The following is a 22,229-nucleotide window of genomic DNA, read 5'->3' on the forward strand; positions in this document are numbered from 1 at the left end:
CAACCCATGGGAATCTTTATTGAAGAAACGTTTCGCCACACAGTGGCTTCATCAGTCCAATACAAAGTAGAAATGGGTAAGGAGAGTAGAAGTATGAGGTAATCAGTCCCTCAACCTGGATTCGATGTGTTCAGTCCATCACTCTTGTAGTAAGTGCAGCATAGGGCCAGAGAGGTGGCTTATATACTGCGGTGAGATGAGTTGAAGCAGGAGGAGGCGGGATCTTAGTGGGACCTGCCACTAATGTAAGTAGGTCATCGTCCAAAGGTTTGGGCAAGCGTTGAAGTCTTTGTACCAAGATTCCATGATGTTGCAGTGTCTGACAGATGTGATGAATGGTTTTGAAAACCTTTGGACGATGACCTACTTACATTAGTGGCAGGTCCCACTAAGATCCCGCCTCCTCCTGCTTCAACTCATCTCACTGCAGTATATAAGCCACCTCTCTGGCCCTATGCTGCACTTACTACAAGAGTGATGGACTGAACACATCGAATCCAGGTTGAGGGACTGATTACCTCATACTTCTACTCTCCTTACCCATTTCTACTTTGTATTGGACTGATGAAGCCACTGTGTGGCGAAACGTTTCTTCAATAAAGATTCCCATGGGTTGCATAAGTGTCTCAATTCTTCAACTTGTCGGTTTTCAAAACCATTCATCACAGGAAGGAATACATATAAATGACCTCATAGAGGACAGGAGCCATAGTAGGGAAACAAGTGTAGTCAAAGATAAGATAAAACCAATATTGCAAACTAGAAATACCGCAGGAAATAGCAAACAAGAGGACTCCAATAGCAATAGAGAGGATAAATTACCAAAAACAACTGGTGGGAGCTCCATTGTTGGTGCTAGGGAGGATAGGAATAAGACAGGGAAACATGCACCAACAGGGAATACAGTCACAGAAACCCAAGGCAAACGGAAACCAAGCCTGTGCACATACTATGCACTTGGTATCTGCTGGCATGGGAAATCTGGAAAAACAGATGGGACATGCAACTATGACCACCCTAGAAAATGTCATGCCCATATGACAACAGGAAAATGCAAACTCCCTTCCTGTAAGCTTTTTCACCCTGAAATGTGTACCTCTTCAGTACAGGAAAGACTGTGCTATAACTTAAATTGCCAGGCATACCATCTAAAGGGGACAAAAAGATACAAAACATCCAGGCCATGGGAAAACCTGGGTAGCCACAGCCACTCAAGAGGGAGAGGTTTTTTAGTGCCAGGAAGGAAAAAAAAACTGGCAGGAAATGGCAGAAATCGTACACCAAATCCAGTCATTCCTGGAGTGGAACCACAGTCGATGGCCTCCACTCCAAACCAACAGATACAGATACTAATGCCGGAAAAAAAATCCCCCCCCAGTACCAACAATACCACCAGTCCGATAACATTCTTCTTTGCAAATATACAGGGTCTAAAGCCAGCAACAAACAACAAAATACCTTTCATCCGTGGACTGCTTGCAGAGGCAAAGGCAATGTTCGCGGCTTTCACTGAGACCCACATAAAGGATCACTTGGACAACGAAATATGGATCCCAGGTTACAACCTATACAGATGTGACAGAGTGAACAGGCAAAAGGGGGGGGGTTGGCCTGTACATTGCAGAGTCACTTGTTTGCACAGAACTGCTTAATGCCTCAAATGACGTAGTGGAAGTTTTAGCAGTAAAGGTCGAGAACCAAAACCTAGTCATTGTGGTAGTCTACAAGCCTCCAGATGCAACATCCCAGCAATTCCAGGAACAGCTGTTAAAAATTGACCACTGTCTGGAAAATCTTCCAGCTCCTGCACCCAACATCTTGCTCCTGGGGGATTTCAACTTAAGGCACCTAAAATGGAGGAATATAGCAAATAATATTGTTGCAGTAATAACACCAGGAGGCAGCTCTGATGAAAACTCACACTCACACGAGCTTTTAAATCTCTGCACAAAATTCAATTTAAACCAGCAAATAATAGAGCCTACTAGACTGGAGAATACACTAGACCTCATCTTCACTAACAATGATGATCTGATAAGAAATGTCACCATATCAAAAACAATATACTCAGATCACAACATAATTGAGGTTCAGACATGTATGCGTGGAGCCCCAGACCGACAAAATGAGACTAGTCACGAGGGAGCATTCACCAAATTCAACTTCAATAACAAAAACATAAAGTGGGACCAAGTAAACCAAGTCCTAACCGATATAAGCTGGGAAGATATACTAAGCAACACAGACCCAAACTTATGCCTAGAACAGATTAACTCGGTGGCACTCGATGTATGCACAAGGTTTATTCCTCTAAGAAAAAGGAGGAGTAGATGTAAAATAGAAAGAGACAGGCGCTCCCTTTACAGGCGACGGAAAAGAATAACAGAGCGGCTAAAAGAGGTCAATATATCTGAAATGCGCAGGGAGACACTGGTCAGAGAAATAGCAAGCATCGAACTTAAGCTAAAAGAATCCTTTAGGAGTCAGGAATCGCGGGAAGAACTAAAAGCCATAAATGAAATCGAAAGAAACCCAAAGTATTTCTTCTCCTATGCCAAATCAAAATCGAGAACAACGTCCAGTATTGGGCCCCTACTTAAACAAGATGGGTCCTACACAGATGACAGCAAGGAAATGAGTGAGCTACTCAAGTCCCAATATGACTCAGTTTTTAGCAAGCCGCTAACCAGACTGAGAGTCGAAGATCAAAATGAATTTTTTATGAGAGAGCCACAAAATTTGATTAACACAAGCCTATCCGATGTTATCCTGACGCCAAATGACTTCGAACAGGCGATAAATGACATGCCCATGCACTCTGCCCCAGGGCCAGACTCATGGAACTCTGTGTTCATCAAGAACTGCAAGAAGCCCCTATCACGAGCCTTTTCCATCCTATGGAGAGGGAGCATGGACACGGGGGTCGTCCCTCAGTTACTAAAAACAACAGACATAGCCCCACTCCACAAAGGGGGCAGTAAAGCAACAGCAAAGAACTACAGACCAATAGCACTAACATCCCATTTCATAAAAATCTTTGAAAGGGTCCTAAGAAGCAAGATCACCACCCATCTAGAAACCCATCAGTTACACAACCCAGGGCAACATGGGTTTAGAACAGGTCGCTCCTGTCTGTCTCAACTACTGGATCACTACGACAAGGTCCTAAATGCACTAGAAGACAAAAAGAATGCAGATGTAATATATACAGACTTTGCAAAAGCCTTCGACAAGTGTGACCATGGCGTAATAGCGCACAAAATGCGTGCTAAAGGAATAACAGGAAAAGTCGGTCGATGGATCTATAATTTCCTCACTATCAGAACACAGAGAGTAGTCGTCAACAGAGTAAAGTCCGAGGCAGCTACGGTGAAAAGCTCTGTTCCACAAGGCACAGTACTAGCTCCCATCTTGTTCCTCATCCTCATATCCGACATAGACAAGGATGTCAGCCACAGCACCGTGTCTTCCTTTGCAGATGACACCCGAATCTGCATGACAGTGTCTTCCATTGCAGACACTGCAAGGCTCCAGGCGGACATCAACCAAATCTTTCAGTGGGCTGCAGAAAACAATATGAAGTTCAACGATGAGAAATTTCAATTACTCAGATATGGTAAACATGAGGAAATTAAATCTTCATCAGAGTACAAAACAAATTCTGGCCACAAAATAGAGCGAAACACCAACGTCAAAGACCTGGGAGTGATTATGTCGGAGGATCTCACCTTCAAGGACCATAATATTGTATCAATCGCATCTGCTAGAAAAATGACAGGATGGATAATGAGAACCTTCAAAACTAGGGAGGCCAAGCCCATGATGACACTCTTCAGGTCACTTGTTCTATCTAGGCTGGAATATTGCTGCACTCTAACAGCACCTTTCAAGGCAGGTGAAATTGCCGACCTAGAAAATGTACAGAGAACTTTCACGGCGCGCATAACGGAGATAAAACACCTCAATTACTGGGAGCGCTTGAGGTTTCTAAACCTGTATTCCCTGGAATGCAGAAGGGAGAGATACATGATTATATACACCTGGAAAATCCTAGAGGGACTAGTACCGAACTTGCACACGAAAATCACTCACTACGAAAGCAAAAGACTTGGCAGACGATGCACCATCCCCCCAATGAAAAGCAGGGGTGTCACTAGCACGTTAAGAGACCATACAATAAGTGTCAGGGGACCGAGACTGTTCAACTGCCTCCCAGCACACATAAGGGGGATTACCAACAGACCCCTGGCAGTCTTCAAGCTGGCACTGGACAAGCACCTAAAGTCAGTTCCTGATCAGCCGGGCTGTGGCTCGTACGTTGGTTTGCGTGCAGCCAGCAGCAACAGCCTGGTTGATCAGGCGCTGATCCACCAGGAGGCCTGGTCACAGACCGGGCCGCGGGGGCGTTGACCCCCGAAACTCTCTCCAGGTAAACTCCAGGTAAACATCTGTCAGACACTGCAACATCATGGAATCTTGGTACAAAGACTTCAACGCTTGCCCAAACCTTTGGACGATGACCTACTTACATTAGTGGCAGGTCCCACTAAGATCCCGCCTCCTCCTGCTTCAACTCATCTCACCGCAGTATATAAGCCACCTCTCTGGCCCTATGCTGCACTTACTACAAGAGTGATGGACTGAACACATCGAATCCAGGTTGAGGGACTGATTACCTCATACTTCTACTCTCTTTACCCATTTCTACTTTGTATTGGACTGATGAAGCCACTGTGTGGCGAAACGTTTCTTCAATAAAGATTCCCATGGGTTGCATAAGTGTCTCAATTCTTCAACTTGTCGGTTTTCAAAACCATTCATCACATTCACTAACAATGATGATCTGATAAGAAATGTCACCATATCAAAAACAATATACTCAGATCACAACATAATTGAGGTTCAGTCATGTATGCGCGGAGCCCCAGACCGACAAAATGAGATTAGTCACGAGGGAGCATTCACCAAATTCAACTTCAATAACAAAAACATAAAGTGGGACCAAGTAAACCAAGTCCTAACCGATATAAGCTGGGAAGATATACTAAGCAACACAGACCCCAACTTATGCCTAGAACAGATTAACTCGGTGGCACTCGATGTATGCACAAGGCTTATTCCTCCAAGAAAAAGGAGGAGTAGATGTAAAATAGAAAGAGACAGGCGCTCCCTTTACAGGCGACGGAAAAGAATAACAGAGCGGCTAAAAGAGGTCAATATATCTGAAATGCGTAGGGAGACACTGGTCAGAGAAATAGCAAGCATCAAACTTAAGCTAAAAGAATCCTTTAGGAGTCAGGAATCGCGGGAAGAACTAAAAGCCATAAATGAAATCGAAAGAAACCCAAAGTATTTCTTCTCCTATGCCAAATCAAAATCGAGAACAACGTCCAGTATTGGGCCCCTACTTAAACAAGATGGGTCCTACACAGATGGCAGCAAGGAAATGAGTGAGCTACTCAAGTCCCAATATGACTCAGTTTTTAGCAAGCCGCTAACCAGACTGAGAGTCGAAGATCAAAATGAATTTTTTATGAGAGAGCCACAAAATTTGATTAACACAAGCCTATCCGATGTTATCCTGACGCCAAATGACTTCGAACAGGCGATAAATGACATGCCCATGCACTCTGCCCCAGGGCCAGACTCATGGATCTCTGTGTTCATCAAGAACTGCAAGAAACCCCTATCACGAGCCTTTTCCATCCCATGGAGAGGGAGCATGGACACGGGGGTCGTCCCACAGTTACTAAAAACAACAGACATAGCCCCACTCCACAAAGGGGGCAGTAAAGCAACAGCAAAGAGCTACAGACCAATAGCACTAACATCCCATATCATACAAATCTTTGAAAGGGTCCTAAGAAGCAAGATCACCACCCATCTAGAAACCCATCAGTTACACAACCCAGGGCAACATGGGTTTAGAACAGGTCGCTCCTGTCTGTCTCAACTATTGGATCACTACGACAAGGTCCTAAATGCACTAGAAGACAAAAAGAATGCAGATGTAATATATACAGACTTTGCAAAAGCCTTCGACAAGTGTGACCATGGCGTAATAGCGCACAAAATGCGTGCTAAAGGAATAACAGGAAAAGTCGGTCGATGGATCTATAATTTCCACACTAACAGAACACAGAGAGTAGTCGTCAACAGAGTAAAGTCCGAGGCAGCTACGGTGAAAAGCTCTGGTCCACAAGGCACAGTACTCGCTCCCATCTTGTTCCTCATCCTTATATCCGACATAGACAAGGATGTCAGCCACAGCACCGTGTCTTCCTTTGCAGATGACACCCGAATCTGCATGACAGTGTCTTCCATTGCAGACACTGCAAAGCTCCAGGCGGACATCAACCAAATCTTTCAGTGGGCTGCAGAAAACAATATGAAGTTCAACGATGAGAAATTTCAATTACTCAGATATGGTAAACATGAGGAAATTAAATCTTCATCAGAGTACAAAACAAATTCTGGCCACAAAATAGAGCGAAACACCAACGTCAAAGACCTGGGAGTGATCATGTCGGAGGATCTCACCTTCAAGGACCATAACATTGTATCAATCGCATGTGCTAGAAAAATGACAGGATGGATAATGAGAACCTTCAAAACTAGGGAGGCCAAGCCCATGATGACACTCTTCAGGTCACTTGTTCTATCTAGGCTGGAATATTGCTGCACACTAACAGCACCTTTCAAGGCAGGTGAAATTGCCGACCTAGAAAATGTACAGAGAACTTTCACGGCACGCATAACGGAGATAAAACACCTCAATTACTGGGAGCGCTTGAGGTTCCTAAACCTGTATTCCCTGGAATGCAGGAGGGAGAGATACATGATTATATACACCTGGAAAATCCTAGAGGGACTAGTACCGAACTTGCACATGAAAATCACTCACTACGAAAGCAAAAGACTTGGCAGACGATGCACCATCCCCCCAATGAAAAGCAGGGGTGTCACTAGCACGTTAAGAGACCATACAATAAGTGTCAGGGGCCCGAGACTGTTCAACTGCCTCCCAGCATACATAAGGGGGATTACCAACAGACCCCTGGCAGTCTTCAAGCTGGCACTGGACAAGCACCTAAAGTCAGTTCCTGATCAGCCAGACTGTGGCTCGTACGTTGGTTTGCGTGCAGCCAGCAGCAACAGCCTGGTTGATCAGGCTCTGATCCACCAGGAGGCCTGGTCACAGACTGGGCCGCGGGGGCGTTGACCCCCGGAACTCTCTCCAGGTAAACTCCAGGTAAACTGTGTATTACAGTAGCTGTTGCTACTGTGTACTACAGTAGCTGTTGCTACTGTGTACTACAGTAACTATTGCTACTGTGTACTACAGTAGCTGTTGCTACTGTGTACTACAGTAACTATTGCTACTGTGTACTACAGTAGCTGTTGCTACTGTGTACTACAGTAACTATTGCTACTGTGTACTACAGTAGCTGTTGCTACTGTGTACTACAGTAACTATTGCTACTGTGTACTACAGTAGCTGTTGCTACTGTGTACTACAGTAACTATTGCTACTGTGTACTACAGAGTAGCAGCAGCGTTTATTAAACGTTTAAACTTTTTGCTGTATTTTTACTTTTATTCAAACTTTGTATAAAGCGCTGTCAAACGTTCCCTTTGTGAAGAAAATTATTTAATTTTTAAGAGAGCAGGGAAATCATAAAAAAAATTGTGGGACACCTAAAACTTAATAGAAGAGATGAAGAAAGAATTGAGTGAGGCCTTGTAGGCAGTGAGACCAGACAATATCTGTGAGTTCTGAAAGACAGGGGAAAAACAGGAACTGGATTAGATTAGATTAGAAGTGGTTACTTTATTGTTTACCTCATATCCATCCTGTGGAGGGCAGCGCAGGAGCATATGGAGACAAAAGATCTAGGAACTAGCCCCCAAAAAGGTTAACGGGAGTACAGTTAGTTTAATATCTTTATTATGCACCCCATACCCATCCTGTGGGTGGTAGCCAAAAGATTACAGAGGTACATAATGGGTCCAGGGACTGGACCCCAAAGTTATGATAGCTGAACTAGTTACAAAGGTAAAGAACTCCAGGTAGATCTGGTCACAATCATGGCAAGTTACAAAGGTAAAGAACTCCAGGTAGATCTGGTCACAATCATGGCAAGTTACAGAGGTAATGAACTCCAGGTAGATCTGGTCACAATCATGACAAGTTACAAAGGTAATGAACTCCAGATAGATCTGGTCACAATCATGGCAAGTTACAGAGGTAATGAACTCCAGGTAGATCTGGTCACAATCATGGTAAGTTACAGAGGTAATGAATCAGCCTCACTCCTATACATGGTTACAGTCATGAACAAATTACAAAGTAATGAGCCACTGATACGTCCACACCTGGTCACAAATTACATCTGGACTTATATCTATAGTTCACTTATCTGTTACAAGCAAATTTAAGAATTTTTTTTTTAGATTTTATTTAAGAAACCTTACAAAAGTACAAATGATGCATAATAAGAGTACAGGAATACAAAAAAAAAAACAATCTTTTACGCTACTAGTACCAGGTTATTTCTGGAGGTAACAAGTATTATAACAACATCCTATTATAGCAAACAGTACACGCTAAAATAAGACCTGTACCCTCACCTCCGCCTCAGCATACAGGGTGTTTACCCACCTCACTACCCCCTCCCGAAACCCAAACCTCTCTAAGCAAACCCCTAAGAAATCTCTGTCCACGCAATCATATGCGTTCTCCCAATCTAAACCTAGTATTCCCCCTCCCATACAACTCTCTAGAAAATCCCAAATAAAACCATGTCCATCCCTCATCCTTCTTCCCGGAATTCCCAACTGCCCCGTATGTAACACTAAATCCAACACTTTCCTCATTCTGTTGCCTAAAATCTTAGCAAAAATCTTGTAGTCCGAGCACATTAACATAATCGCACGGTAATCATTCAAAACTCGGCATTCCTTCTTTTTGGGCACTAAAACCGTGACACCCATTCTTTGCGATTGTCCCATCCTCCCACTACCTAACATACAATTCAAAACCCCCACCAGACAATGCCATACACTCCCCCAATGACACCTATAAAAATCGTTGGGTATGCCATCTATTCCAGGGGTTTTACCCTGGCACAGCCCAAAAACTGCCTCCTCCACCTCCTCTACACTAATACTACTCTCGAGTCTGTCACTGTCCTGCTCACTTATAACCCTATTAAACCCCTCATCCCCAAACCGTCCCTCACCCACTCCCCCGCCAACCCTCTTCCATTTCTCCCTAAACCAGAAATCGGCATACAAACTAATATGTTCTGTGATGGATAGACCTTGACCCTCCTCAAATCCACCCCCCCCCCTTTTCCTGCCACTATATACACCAAGGTGGTTTTTGTCTGCCTTTCCTTAAACTTCTTGAGTACAAATCCCGACGGCCTATCCCCCCTTAAAACATCCTCCAACCCCACTCTAACTCTAATTGCCTCAAGCTTTTCATTATGGATTTCCGCCAACCTATTTCGCAAACGTTCCATGTCCTCACTCCGCCCCACTCGGTCCTCTGAGTAACAGTCATTTAACTGACCTTCAAGATAATTTTGTAGACCATAGCTCCACCTCGCCATCTCCTTACCCCATACTTTAAAAAAATTCGCAATTCCAACTTTAGCCCTCATTTCCCACCAATCCAGCAAATCCATCTCCCTATTCCTAGTCTCCCAAATGGATTTCCACCAATCCTCAAATCCTGTAGCGTCACCCTCGTCCCTAAGGAGCCTCACATTCAATTTCCAGTATCCCGTATAAACTCGCACTATACCATCTACCCTCAAGTCTGCTATAACAGCACGATGATCAGAAAAACCCACATCTATAGTCCTCACCCTCTCCACACCTATTCCTTGCCTAACATAAATTCTATCTAACCATGCCGCATATCCCCTATGGATAAAAGTGTGCTCCACTCCATATCCCCTACTCCCCACCACATCTACCACTCCAACATCCCGCAAAACGTTTCTCAGAGCCCCCAAAACACAACCCGCCCCCCTCGGAACAACATCCCCATTCCTAATTACACAATTCCAATCCCCGCCAAACACTGTAAAAGCCGGCAAGCCTCTCAAATGATACACCAAGACATCGCATACAAAATCCACCTTCACCCTAGCGTTACTAGTTGCTGGCATGTACACACCTACAAAACAAACCCTCCCGGCCCCCCAAAACCCATCCACCCTGACACCCTCCCCCCTCCTACCAACCCAGGATACGCAAAGGACTGGTCTCCTTTACCGCCACAGCCACACCTCCTTTCAACCTCAAAGCATCACTGGTAAACAACCTATAACCTTTCAAAACCAACTCACATCCTAACCTATGGTTATGTTCCTGCAAAAAACAGACATCAATACTAAATCTCCTTAAAACCACTAACCATACCCTCTTGACCTCGGTCTTAAGACCGTTTACATTGAAAGTTACACACCTGAAATTACAAGAATGGCGGCTTACCCCTATGCCGCTGAAGCTTACTTGATCCTCCTTTCATAGGTCTCGGTCCATCTCTAGCAATCCGTCGTTCCTGCCCTCCAACCCCTTCCTGTCCCTTCCCGCCGATCTTTCCATTGCTCCCCCCCTCCCTGTCTCGCCATTTCCACCACAGCTGCCCAAACCTTCTTCCCAGGCCGCTGCGCTGGTGTGAGGACCCCATCCATGTCTGATGCCCCCACTGATATCTTGCGGGAGCTACCCTCTACACACATATCTTCTTCAATCACATCTTCTTGATGGACCTCCACCACCACATTGCTCTCCATCCTAACCTCACTCAAGTCTTCCTTACCCCGTTTCTGATCATCCATCACCTTGACATCACCTAACCTCACATCGTCTTCCACACTATGCTCCGACTCTTCCCAAAAATCCTTCAGCACAGCCTCCAAAATCCCTTCCTGAGCTGAATCTGTAGTACCTAACGGTCTGTCTGACAGCAATATTCCCTCCCCCCCGTTTCCTCTGGTAGTGTAACACACGTCTCCAAAGCCACCTCTGCTCTTTCAACCTCCTCACTCCATAGGCCCTTCCCCTGGCCTTCCACATCACCCGTCATAACGTCCAAGGCTTCTAACTGCTTGTCTTCAGAAGGTTTTTCTGGAACCCTAGGGCCCTGTCTCCTGGGGCATTGTGCCGCCATGTGCTCATAAGAGTCACATAAATGGCACGTCTTCCGCTGCCCCGCATAATGTACAAAAACCTGAGTTCTATAACCATGCAATGTGACGTATGATGGTATCGGCCTCCTCAGGGTCATTTTCAGTGTGAAGAACCCTTCCGGCAGCCCCTCGTAGGGGCTGTCCCTCCACATTCCCATGCTCGCCGAGTGTACAGTCCCATAACCACTGAACACATCCTGTAGGCTGTATGCTGTCACTTCAAAAGGTACATTCCGTACCTTCACCCAAGTAAAATACTTAGAAACATCATGCAAGCATACTTCCACTGCCGAATTGGCGCTCATCCTCCTTTCTTGAAATTCGTCGACGATGCTGGAGTAGAAGTCGGCCCTCATGAACTTCACGAAGACCCTTGACATACCATTTAGCACCACACCGTACAACTCTTCATTGGGGATGCCATAAACGTCCCTGATAATGCTTGGCAGGAGAACGTTCATCGTGGCGCTGCTTAAAGATCCCCTGATCAGCTCGATGCAGACAGTATTCATGCGCCGGCTCATTCGGTCCGCCATCTTGGTGCCAATGCTATGTTTTCCTCACCAGGTGGCGTGCAAGAGAAACTGTAGAAGCGTCCTCTCTCCCCGCAGGTCGAGAGACGAATGTGGTGTTTAAGAAATTTGCGTAATATATCTGGTATCTTATTTTCATTAATAAGAAACCTTCACATGTCACATAGGTTATTATGCTTACTATCTCAATATTCTTCAATGAGTGGACATTTAAGCACACAGTGTTCAGGATACTGACCATAGGGCTCGCAACATACTTTGCATTTAGTCTGATCATCATTTGTATGTCTCCTAAACTGTCAGAAGTACTTGTAACCAAGCCTAAGCCTGGCCACTACAACATCAGTCAGTCTGAACATTAAAATGGTATAAAATACCGACAGGTTGTTAGGTAAGACACATATGCAACAGTTAGGTATCTTTATTATGAAACGTTTCGCCTACACAGTAGGCTTCTTCAGTCAAGTACAGAAAAGTTGATAGAAGCAGAAGATACTTGAAGACGATGTAATCAGTCCATCACCCTTAAAGTTTTGAGGTGGTCAGTCCCTCAGTCTGGAGAAGAGCATTGTTCCATAGTATGAAACAATATGGAGAAGAAGTGACAGGATGGATCTTTTTATAGCGCCAAGAGGTGAGACGTAGGCCACTAGGAGAGGTAGGAACTCAGATGTTGAGAGGTCAGGTCCCTCTCAAATCCAGCCCCTCTCACTAGTGGAAGTTGTCGAAGTTGATTGCAGGTCTGTACCAAGGGTATCTTGGTACAGACCTGCAATCAACTTCGACAACTTCCACTAGTGAGAGGGGCTGGATTTGAGAGGGACCTGACCTCTCAACATCTGAGTTCTTACCTCTCCTAGTGGCCTACGTCTCACCTCTTGGCGCTATAAAAAGCTCCATCCTGTCACTTCTTCTCCATATTGTTTCATACTATGGAACAATGCTCTTCTCCAGACTGAGGGACTGACCACCTCAAAACTTTAAGGGTGATGGACTGATTACATCGTCTTCAAGTATCTTCTGCTTCTATCAACTTTTCTGTACTTGACTGAAGAAGCCTACTGTGTAGGCGAAACGTTTCATAATAAAGATACCTAACTGTTGCATATGTGTCTTACCTAACATCAGTCAGTCTGTTTACATTGCAAGTTGCTCCATAAACATACTTATCTACGTTCATGTTTTCACAGTGGGTTATAGATCTACTAATTCTAACTGCATTTCTATAGCATTTATTTTAATTACTTCTCTCCTAATATTATTCCTTATGTTAGACACAAATATACCAGTTATATTCTCCGTGAGTTCTGAGAGAGGGAGAAGAGGAACTGAGACCAGACAATATCTGTGAGTTCTGAGAGAGGGAGAAGAGGAACTGAGACCAGACAATATCTGTGAGTTCTGAGAGAGGGAGAAGAGGAACTGAGACCAGACAATATCTGTGAGTTCTGAGAGAGGGAGAAGAGGAACTGGACCAGACAATATCTGTGAGATCTGAGAGAGGGAGAAGAGGAACTGAGATCAGATAATATCTGTGAGATCTGAGGGAGAAGAGGAACTGAGATCAGACAATATCTGAGTTTTGAGAGAGGGAGAAGAGGACCTGGACCAGACAATATCTGTGAGATCTGAGAGAGGGAAAAGAGGAACTAAGATCAGACAATATCTGAGATCTGAGAGAGGGAGAAGAGGAACTAAGACCAGACAATATCTGTGAGTTCTGAGAGAGGAAGAAGAGGAACTGAGACCAGACAATATCTGTGAGTTCTGAGAGAGGAAGAAGAGGAACTGAGACCAGACAATATCTGTGAGTTCTGAGAGAGGGAGAAGAGGAACTGAGACCAGACAATATCTGAGTTCTGAGAGAGGGAGAAGAGGAACTGAGACCAGACAATATCTGTGAGTTCTGAGAGAGGGAGAAGAGGAACTGAGACCAGACAATATCTGTGAGTTCTGAGAGAGGGAGAAGAGGAACTGAGACCAGACAATATCTGAGTTCTGAGAGAGGGAGAAGAGGAACTGAGACCAGACAATATCTGTGAGTTCTGAGAGAGGAGGAAGAGGAACTGAGACCAGACAATATCTGTGAGTTCTGAGAGAGGGAGAAGAGGAACTGAGACCAGACAATATCTGTGAGTTCTGAGAGAGGGAGAAGAGGAATGGACCAGACAACATCTGAGCTCAGAGAGAGAAGAGGAGCTGGATGACTCACTAACAAAACTGAAATAGGTCAGCTGGAAGGGACACACAGGTAGTATTAAACTACATGCCAGGGTAATTAATATGCATAGTATGTGAGGTTATGAAGAAGGTTATCAAGAGATGAGTAGTCAAGTAACTAAAACCAGAAGATTCCTAAACAACAGAAGAACGGTCTTAGAAGTCTGCTAGAGTTCTATGACGAGGTGACGAGAGTTAGGCGAGAGAGTTCTATGACGAGGTGACGAGAGTTAGGCGAGAGAGTTCTATGACGAGGTGACGAGAGTTAGGCGAGAGAGTTCTATGACGAGGTGACGAGAGTTAGGCGAGAGAGTTCTATGACGAGGTGACGAGAGTTAGGCGAGAGAGAGAGAGAGAGAGAGAGAGGGCTAGGTCAATCGCACCTTTTTTAGACTGTAAGAAAGTGTTCGATACAATAACGTGCAAGAGACTAGGAGAAAAGGTAGAGTGCGGTGGAGGCAGGCCAAGATCTTGTGTTCGGTGGAGGCTGGCCAAGGTCTTGTGCTCGGTGGAGGCTGGCCAAGGTCTTGTGTTCGGTGAAGGCTGGCCAAGGTCTTGTGTTCGGTGAAGGCTGGCGAAGGTCTTGTGTGCGGTGGAGGCTGGCCAAGGTCTTGTGTGCGGTGGAGGTTGGCCAAGGTCTTATGTGCGGTGAAGGCTGGCCAAGGTCTTGTGTGCGGTGAAGGCTGGCCAAGGTTTTGTGTGTGGTGAAGGCTGGCCAAGGTCTTGAATGCGGTGAAGACTGGCCATGGTCTTGAATGCGGTGAAGACTGGCGATGGTCTTGTGCGCGGTGAAGACTGGCCATAGTCTTGTGTGCGGTGAAGACTGTCCAAGGTCTTGTGTGCGGTGAAGGCTGGCCAAGGTTTTGTGTGTGGTGAAGGCTGGCCAAGGTCTTGAATGCGGTGAAGACTGGCCATGGTCTTGAATGCGGTGAAGACTGGCGATGGTCTTGTGCGCGGTGAAGACTGGCCATGGTCTTGTGTGCGGTGGAGGTTGGCCAAGGTCTTATGTGCGGTGAAGGCTGGCCAAGGTCTTGTGTGTGGTGAAGGCTGGCCAAGGTTTTGTGTGTGGTGAAGGCTGGCCAAGGTCTTGAATGCGGTGAAGACTGGCCATGGTCTTGAATGCGGTGAAGACTGGCGATGGTCTTGTGCGCGGTGAAGACTGGCCATAGTCTTGTGTGCGGTGAAGACTGTCCAAGGTCTTGTGTGCGGTGAAGGCTGGCCAAGGTTTTGTGTGTGGTGAAGGCTGGCCAAGGTCTTGAATGCGGTGAAGACTGGCCATGGTCTTGAATGCAGTGAAGACTGGCGATGGTCTTGTGCGCGGTGAAGACTGGCCATGGTCTTGTGTGCGGTGAAGACTGGCTATGGTCTTGTGTGCGGTGAAGACTGGCCATGGTCTTGTGTGCGGTGAAGACTGGCCAAGGTCTTGTGTGTGATGAAGGTTGGCCAAGGTCTTGTGTGTGGTGAACACTGGCCAAGGTCTTGTGTGCGATGAAGACTGGCCAAGGTCTTGTGTGCGGTGAGGGCTGGCCAAGGACTTGTGTGCGGTGAAGGCTGGCCAAAGTCTTGTGTGCGGTGAAGGCTGGCCAAGGTCTTGTGAGAGATGAAGGCTGGCCAAGGTCTTGTGTGCGTTGAAGGCTGGCCAAGGTCTTGTGTGCGATGAAGGCTGGCCAAGGTCTTGTGAGAGGTGAAGGCTGGCCAAGGTCTTGTGAGAGGTGAAGGCTGGCCAAGGTCTTGTGTGCGTTGAAGGCTGGCCAAGGTGTTATGTGCGATGAAGGCCGGCCAAGGTGTTGTGTGCGATGAAGACTGGCCAAGGTCTTGTGTGCGGTGGGTGCTGGCCAAGGTCTTGTGTGTGGTGAAGGCTGGCCAAGGTCTTGTGTGTGGTGAGGGCTGGCTAACGTCTTGTGTGCGGTGAAGGCTGGCCAAGATTTTGTGTGCGGTGAAGACTGGCCAAGGTCTTGAGTGCGGTGAAGATTGTCCAAGATCTTGAATGCGGTGAAGACTGGCCAAGGTCTTGTGTGCAGTGAAGACTGGCCAAGGTCTTGTGTGCGGTGAAGTCTGGCCAAGGTCTTGTGTGCGGTGGAGGCTGGCCAAGGTCTTAAGTGCAGTGAAGGCTGGCCAAGGTCTTGTGTGCGGTGAAGGCTGGCCAACGTCTTGTGTGCGGTGAAGTCTGGCCAAGGTCTTGTGTGCGGTGAAGGCTGGCCAAGGTCTTGTGCACGGTGAAGGCTTGCAAAGGTCTTGTGTGCGGTGAAGACTGGCCAAGGTCTTGTGTGCGGCGAAGGCTGGTCAAGGTCATGTGTGTATCATGTGGGAGTTCGACACGTGGATTAGGTAAGAAATACTCACGTAGGCTGGTTGTACGTATAATTACAGATAAGGTGGGTTGCGCCCTTACAGCCGTGGCCTGCCTCCTTGCTCACACTCCTAACACTGACTGACTGGCTGGCCGCCCACGTACCCATAGAGGGTCTTTGAATAATGCCAGGTCAGCGCAATATGAGTTCAGATAGTGACTCAGGCAAAGACGGTTGGTCGTTGAGTCAACGGTACACTGGTTACTGGTAACTGGTTACTACTACTGAGAGCTCGGCGACGCTAACGTATGTCGTCCCGACATACAACTAATACAAACTAGAGATGGCAGGTATACGGCTTGGGCTGATTCTATACAATGTCAAAGTACACAACAATTAAACATTATAACCTACTGGAAGGTTAGCTAGATGGACCTTGACTATCCAAGAGTTCAATCCCACCGCTGCCACCATTTATCATGTGGGAGTTCGACACATGGATTAGGTAAGAAATACTCACGTAGGCTGGTTGTACGTATAATTACAGATAAGGTGGGTTGCGCCCTTACAGCCGTGGCCTGCCTCCTTGCTCACACTCCTAACACTGACTGACTGGCTGGCCGCCCACGTACCCATAGAGGGTCTTTGAATAATGCCAGGTCAGCGCAATATGAGTTCAGATAGTGACTCAGGCAAAGACGGTTGGTCGTTGAGTCAACGGTACACTGGTTACTGGTAACTGGTTACTACTACTGAGATGTGCGGTGAAGGCTGGCCAAGGTCTTGTGTGCTGTGGAGGCTGGTCAAGGTCTTGTGTGCGGTGAAGGCTGGCCAAGGTCTTGTGTGCGGTGGAGGCTGGCCAAGGTCTTGTGTGCGATGGATGCTGGCCAAGGTCTTGTGTGCAGTGGATGCTGGCCAAGGTCTTGTGTGCGGTGAAGGCTGGCCAAGGTCTTGTGTGCGGTGAAGGCTGGCCAAGGTCTTGTGTGCGGTGAAGGCTGGCCAAGGTCTCGTGTGCGGTGAAGACTGGCCAAGGTCTTGTGTGCGGTGAAGGCTGGCCAAGGTCTTGTGTGCGGTGAAGGCTGGCCAAGGTCTTGTGTGCGGTGAAGGCTGGCCAAGGTCTTGTGCCTGGTGAAGGCTGGCCAAGGTCTTGTGTGCTGAAGACTGGCCAAGGTCTTGTGTGCGGTGAAGACTGGTCAAGGTTTTGTGTGCGGTGAAGGCTGGCCAAGGTCTTGTGTGCGGTGAAGACTGGCCAAGGTCTTGCGTGCGGTGGATGCTGGCCAAGGTTTTGTGTGCGGTGAAGGCTGGCCAAAGTCTTGTGTGCGGTGGAGGCTGGTCAAGGTCTTGTGTGCGGTGGAGGCTGGCCAATTTCTTGCGTGCGGTGAAGGCTGGCCAAGGTCTTGCGTGCAGTGGAGGCTGGCCAAGGTCTTGTGTGCGGTGGAGGCTGGCCAATTTGTTGCGTGTGGTGAAGGTTGGCCAAGGTCTTGTGTGCGGTGAAGGCTGGCCAAGGTCTTGTGTGCAGTGAAGGCTGGTCAAGGTCTTGTGTGCAGTGAAGACTGGCCAAGGTCTTGCATGCGGTGAAGGCTGGCCAAGGTCTTGTGTGCTGAAGACTGGCCAAGGTCTTGTGTGCGGTGAAGACTGGCCAAGGTCTTGTGTGCGGTGAAGGCTGGCCAAGGTCTTGTGTGCGGTGAAGACTGGCCAAGGTCTTGCGTGCGGTGGATGCTGGCCAAGGTTTTGTGTGCGGTGGAGGCTGGTCAAGGTCTTGTGTGCGGTTGAGGCTGGCCAATTTCTTGCGTTCGGTGAAGCCTGGCCAATTTCTTGCGTGCGGTGAAGCCTGACCAAGGTCTTGTGTGCGGTGAAGGCTGTTAGTTTAATCTTGCCGAGGTCTTGTGTGCGGTGAAGGCTGTTAGTCTAATCTTGCCGAGGTCTTGTGTGCGGTGAAGGCTGTTAGTTTAATCTTGCCGAGGTCTTGTGTGCGGTGAAGGCTGTTAGTTTAATCTTGCCGAGGTCTTGTGTGCGGTGAAGGCTGTTAGTTTAATCTTGCCGAGGTCTTGTGTGCGGTGAAGGCTGTTAGTTTAATCTTGCCGAGGTCTTGTGTGCGGTGAAGGCTGTTAGTTTAATCTTGCCGAGGTCTTGTGTGCGGTGAAGGCTGTTAGTTTAATCTTGCCGAGGTCTTGTGTGCGGTGAAGGCTGTTAGTTTAATCTTGCCGAGGTCTTGTGTGCGGTGAAGGCTGTTAGTTTAATCTTGCCGAGGTCTTGTGTGCGGTGAAGGCTGTTAGTTTAATCTTGCCGAGGTCTTGTGTGCGGTGAAGGCTGTTAGTTTAATCTTGCCGAGGTCTTGTGTGCGGTGAAGGCTGTTAGTTTAATCTTGCCGAGGTCTTGTGTGCGGTGAAGGCTGTTAGTTTAATCTTGCCGAGGTCTTGTGTGCGGTGAAGGCTGTTAGTTTAATCTTGCCGAGGTCTTGTGTGCGGTGAAGGCTGCTAGTTTAATCTTGCCGAGGTCTTGTGTGCGGTGAAGGCTGTTAGTTTAATCTTGCCGAGGTCTTGTGTGCGGTGAAGGCTGTTAATTTAATCTTGCCGAGGTCTTGTGTGCGGTGAAGGCTGTTAGTTTAATCTTGCCGAGGTCTTGTGTGCGGTGAAGGCTGTTAATTTAATCTTGCCGAGGTCTTGTGTGCGGTGAAGGCTGTCCACGTCAGTTCTCCCTCTCGCGTCCACCGAATCTGAAGGAATGATTCTCAGTAAGTGTTTTGTGTATATTTACATAAATTTACATTTAAGTAGAAATAAAGAAAACAGTTAAAAATGTCTCTCCTGAAACTATTAGGTAATTAGGTATCCCACTAATTAGGTATCTTAGTAGTTCTCTATTTCTCTTCTCAGTCCAATCAGATTCATATGTATTGTATATTGTAACCAGATGGAAAAATTTACACAATTATTGGCGTGTGCACGTTCCTTTTGATTAATATTTCTGTACATAAACCATTACCTCTTGGTTTCCATGTGATAACTTGGAAAAAGCCTCTTCTGGTTGGCTTCAAACTTTCAATACTGGTGCATCCTACTTAAGACTATTATTGGAGTGTCTAGCTGCTAAATTATCAATTTTATTTCTAAAATGGTGTGGTATTTTTTCCCCATAAAATATCTTGGTTGATGCATCTTATAGGACAGATAACACCAGAGATGATAACATGTCTGGCTATAAATTTAACATTATACTAACAGTTACAGATAACACTAGAGATGATAACATGTCTGTCTATAAATTTAACATGATACTAACAGTTACAGATAACACTAGAGATGATAACATGTCTGTCTATAAATTTAACATTATACTAACAGTTACAGATAACACCAGAGATGATAACATGTCTGGCTATAAATTTAACATTATACTAACAGTTACAGATAACACCAGAGATGATAACATGTCTGTCTATAAATTTAACATTATACTAACAGTTACAGATAACACCAGAGATGATAACATGTCTGGCTATAAATTTAACATTATACTAACAGTTACAGATAACACCAGAGATGATAACATGTCTGGCTATAAATTTAACATTATACTAACAGTTACAGATAACACCAGAGATGATAACATGTCTGTCTATAAATTTAACATTATACTAACAGTTACAGATAACACCAGAGATGATAACATGTCTGGCTATAAATTTAACATTATACTAACAGTTACAGATAACACCAGAGATGATAACATGTCTGGCTATAAATTTAACATTATACTAACAGTTACAGATAACACCAGAGATGATAACATGTCTGGCTATAAATTTAACATTATACTAACAGTTACAGATAGCACCAGAGATGATAACATGTCTGGCTATAAATTTAACATTATACTAACAGTTACAGATAACACCAGAGATGATAACCTGTCTGGCTATAAATTTAACAATATACTAACATTTAAAATTCTTGAAATCACTGAATTTTGTGATAACTAGATAATGCCTCTTCTAATTACCTTCAATCTTTTAGTACTTGTGAGTTTTGCTCAACAAAAGTGTGTCTTTGTTACTGTGATGCCTAAGACTTACGTTGATAGTTTTGTTGAACATAATGTAAAATTGATTTTTCAGTCACCAGGGAATGCCTCTTCTGATCGGTTTCAAATCTTTAATATTGATGATTTAAATGAGAAAGATGATAGTCTATAAGTTTAGGTATAGGAGATGCAAATTTTCTGATATTCTAATATAGTTAAAGACTTGAAATTGTTGAATTTTGTGCAATAATAGAGAATGCCCATTCGGGTCGTCTTCAAAATTTTAGTGTGCCTTAACCACAGCACCATTTATTTTTAATGGGTTTTGTAGCCTATATTTTTAATGGGTTTTGTAGCCTATAATTTTAATATGTTTTGTAGCCTATATTTTTAATGGGTTTTGTAGCCTCTATTTTTAATGGGTTTTGTAGCCTCTATTTTTAATGGATTTTGTAGCCTCTATTTTTAATGGGTTTTGTAGCCTCTATTTTTAATGGTTTTTGTAGCCTCTATTTTTAATGGGTTTTGTAGCCTATATTTTTAATGGGTTTTGTAGCCTCTATTTTTAATGGGTTTTGTAGCCTATATTTTTAATGGGTTTTGTAGCCTCTATTTTTAATGGGTTTTGTAGCCTATATTTTTAATGGGTTTTGTAGCCTCTATTTTTAATGGGTTTTGTAGCCTCTATTTTTAATGGGTTTTGTAGCCTCTATTTTTAATGGGTTTTGTAGCCTCTATTTTTAATGGGTTTTGTAGCCTATAATTTTAATATGTTTTGTAGCCTATATTTTTAATGGGTTTTGTAGCCTATATTTTTAATGGGTTTTGTAGCCTCTATTTTTAATGGGTTTTGTAGCCTCTATTTTTAATGGGTTTTGTAGCCTCTATTTTTAATGGGTTTTGTAGCCTATATTTTTAATGGGTTTTGTAGCCTATATTTTTAATGGGTTTTGTAGCCTATATTTTTAATGGGTTTTGTAGCCTATATTTTTAATATGTTTTGTAGCCTCTATTTTTAATGGGTTTGGTAGCCTATATTTTTAATATGTTTTGTAGCCTCTATTTTTAATGGGTTTGGTAGTCTGTAATACAAATTTATGAGTAACTTATTCTTCTGTGCTATCAAACTGAAAACATTACCTTTTTAAAACCTTTCAAATCTACATCATCTAATTTTTTACACAATAACCTGGAGACGTTGAGGTGGTATTGTTTTATATTTAAATCCTACAACAAATTATATATCTTAAGCTGAATTTAAAATATTTTTTTATTATATTGTGGTCTATTACATGTGTCCTCATATTGTGGTCTACTACATGTACCCTCATATTGTGGTCTATTACATGTGTCCTCATATTGTGGTCTACTACATGTGTCCTCATATTGTGGTCTACTACATGTGTCCTCATATTGTGGTCTATTACATGTGTCCTCATATTGTGGTCTACTACATGTACCCTCATATTGTGGTCTACTACATGTGTCCTCATATTGTGGTCTACTACATGTACCCTCATATTGTGGTCTACTACATGTGTCCTCATATTGTGGTCTATTACATGTGTCCTCATATTGTGGTCTACTACATGTGTCCTCATATTGTGGTCTATTACATGTGTCCTCATATTGTGGTCTATTACATGTGTCCTCATATTGTGGTCTACTACATGTGTCCTCATATTGTGGTCTATTACATGTGTCCTCATATTGTGGTCTATTACATGTGTCCTCATATTGTGGTCTACTACATGTGTCCTCATATTGTGGTCTATTACATGTGTCCTCATATTGTGGTCTATTACATGTGTCCTCATATTGTGGTCTACTACATGTGTCCTCATATTGTGGTCTATTACATGTGTCCTCATATTGTGGTCTACTACATGTACCCTCATATTGTGGTCTACTACATGTACCCTCATATTGTGGTCTACTACATGTGTCCTCATATT

General features: G+C 44.8%; 1 protein-coding gene across 2 annotated transcripts in view; it reads right to left on the reverse strand.

Moving 5' to 3' along the window:
* Positions 1-18,829: 18,829 nt before the first annotated feature.
* LOC128703144 (uncharacterized) overlaps positions 18,830-22,229 on the reverse strand; it is a 226,303-nt gene continuing 222,903 nt past the window's right edge. For both annotated transcript variants that reach the window (XM_070103247.1, XM_070103248.1), the window contains exon 11: positions 18,830-18,967. In XM_070103247.1, coding sequence (XP_069959348.1) covers positions 18,893-18,967 — 75 coding nt within the window. In that variant the 3' untranslated portion in view covers positions 18,830-18,892. The remainder of the gene's footprint in view (positions 18,968-22,229) is intronic.

Source organism: Cherax quadricarinatus, chromosome 85 (assembly GCF_038502225.1).
Source record: "Cherax quadricarinatus isolate ZL_2023a chromosome 85, ASM3850222v1, whole genome shotgun sequence".
NCBI lineage: Eukaryota > Metazoa > Arthropoda > Malacostraca > Decapoda > Parastacidae > Cherax > Cherax quadricarinatus.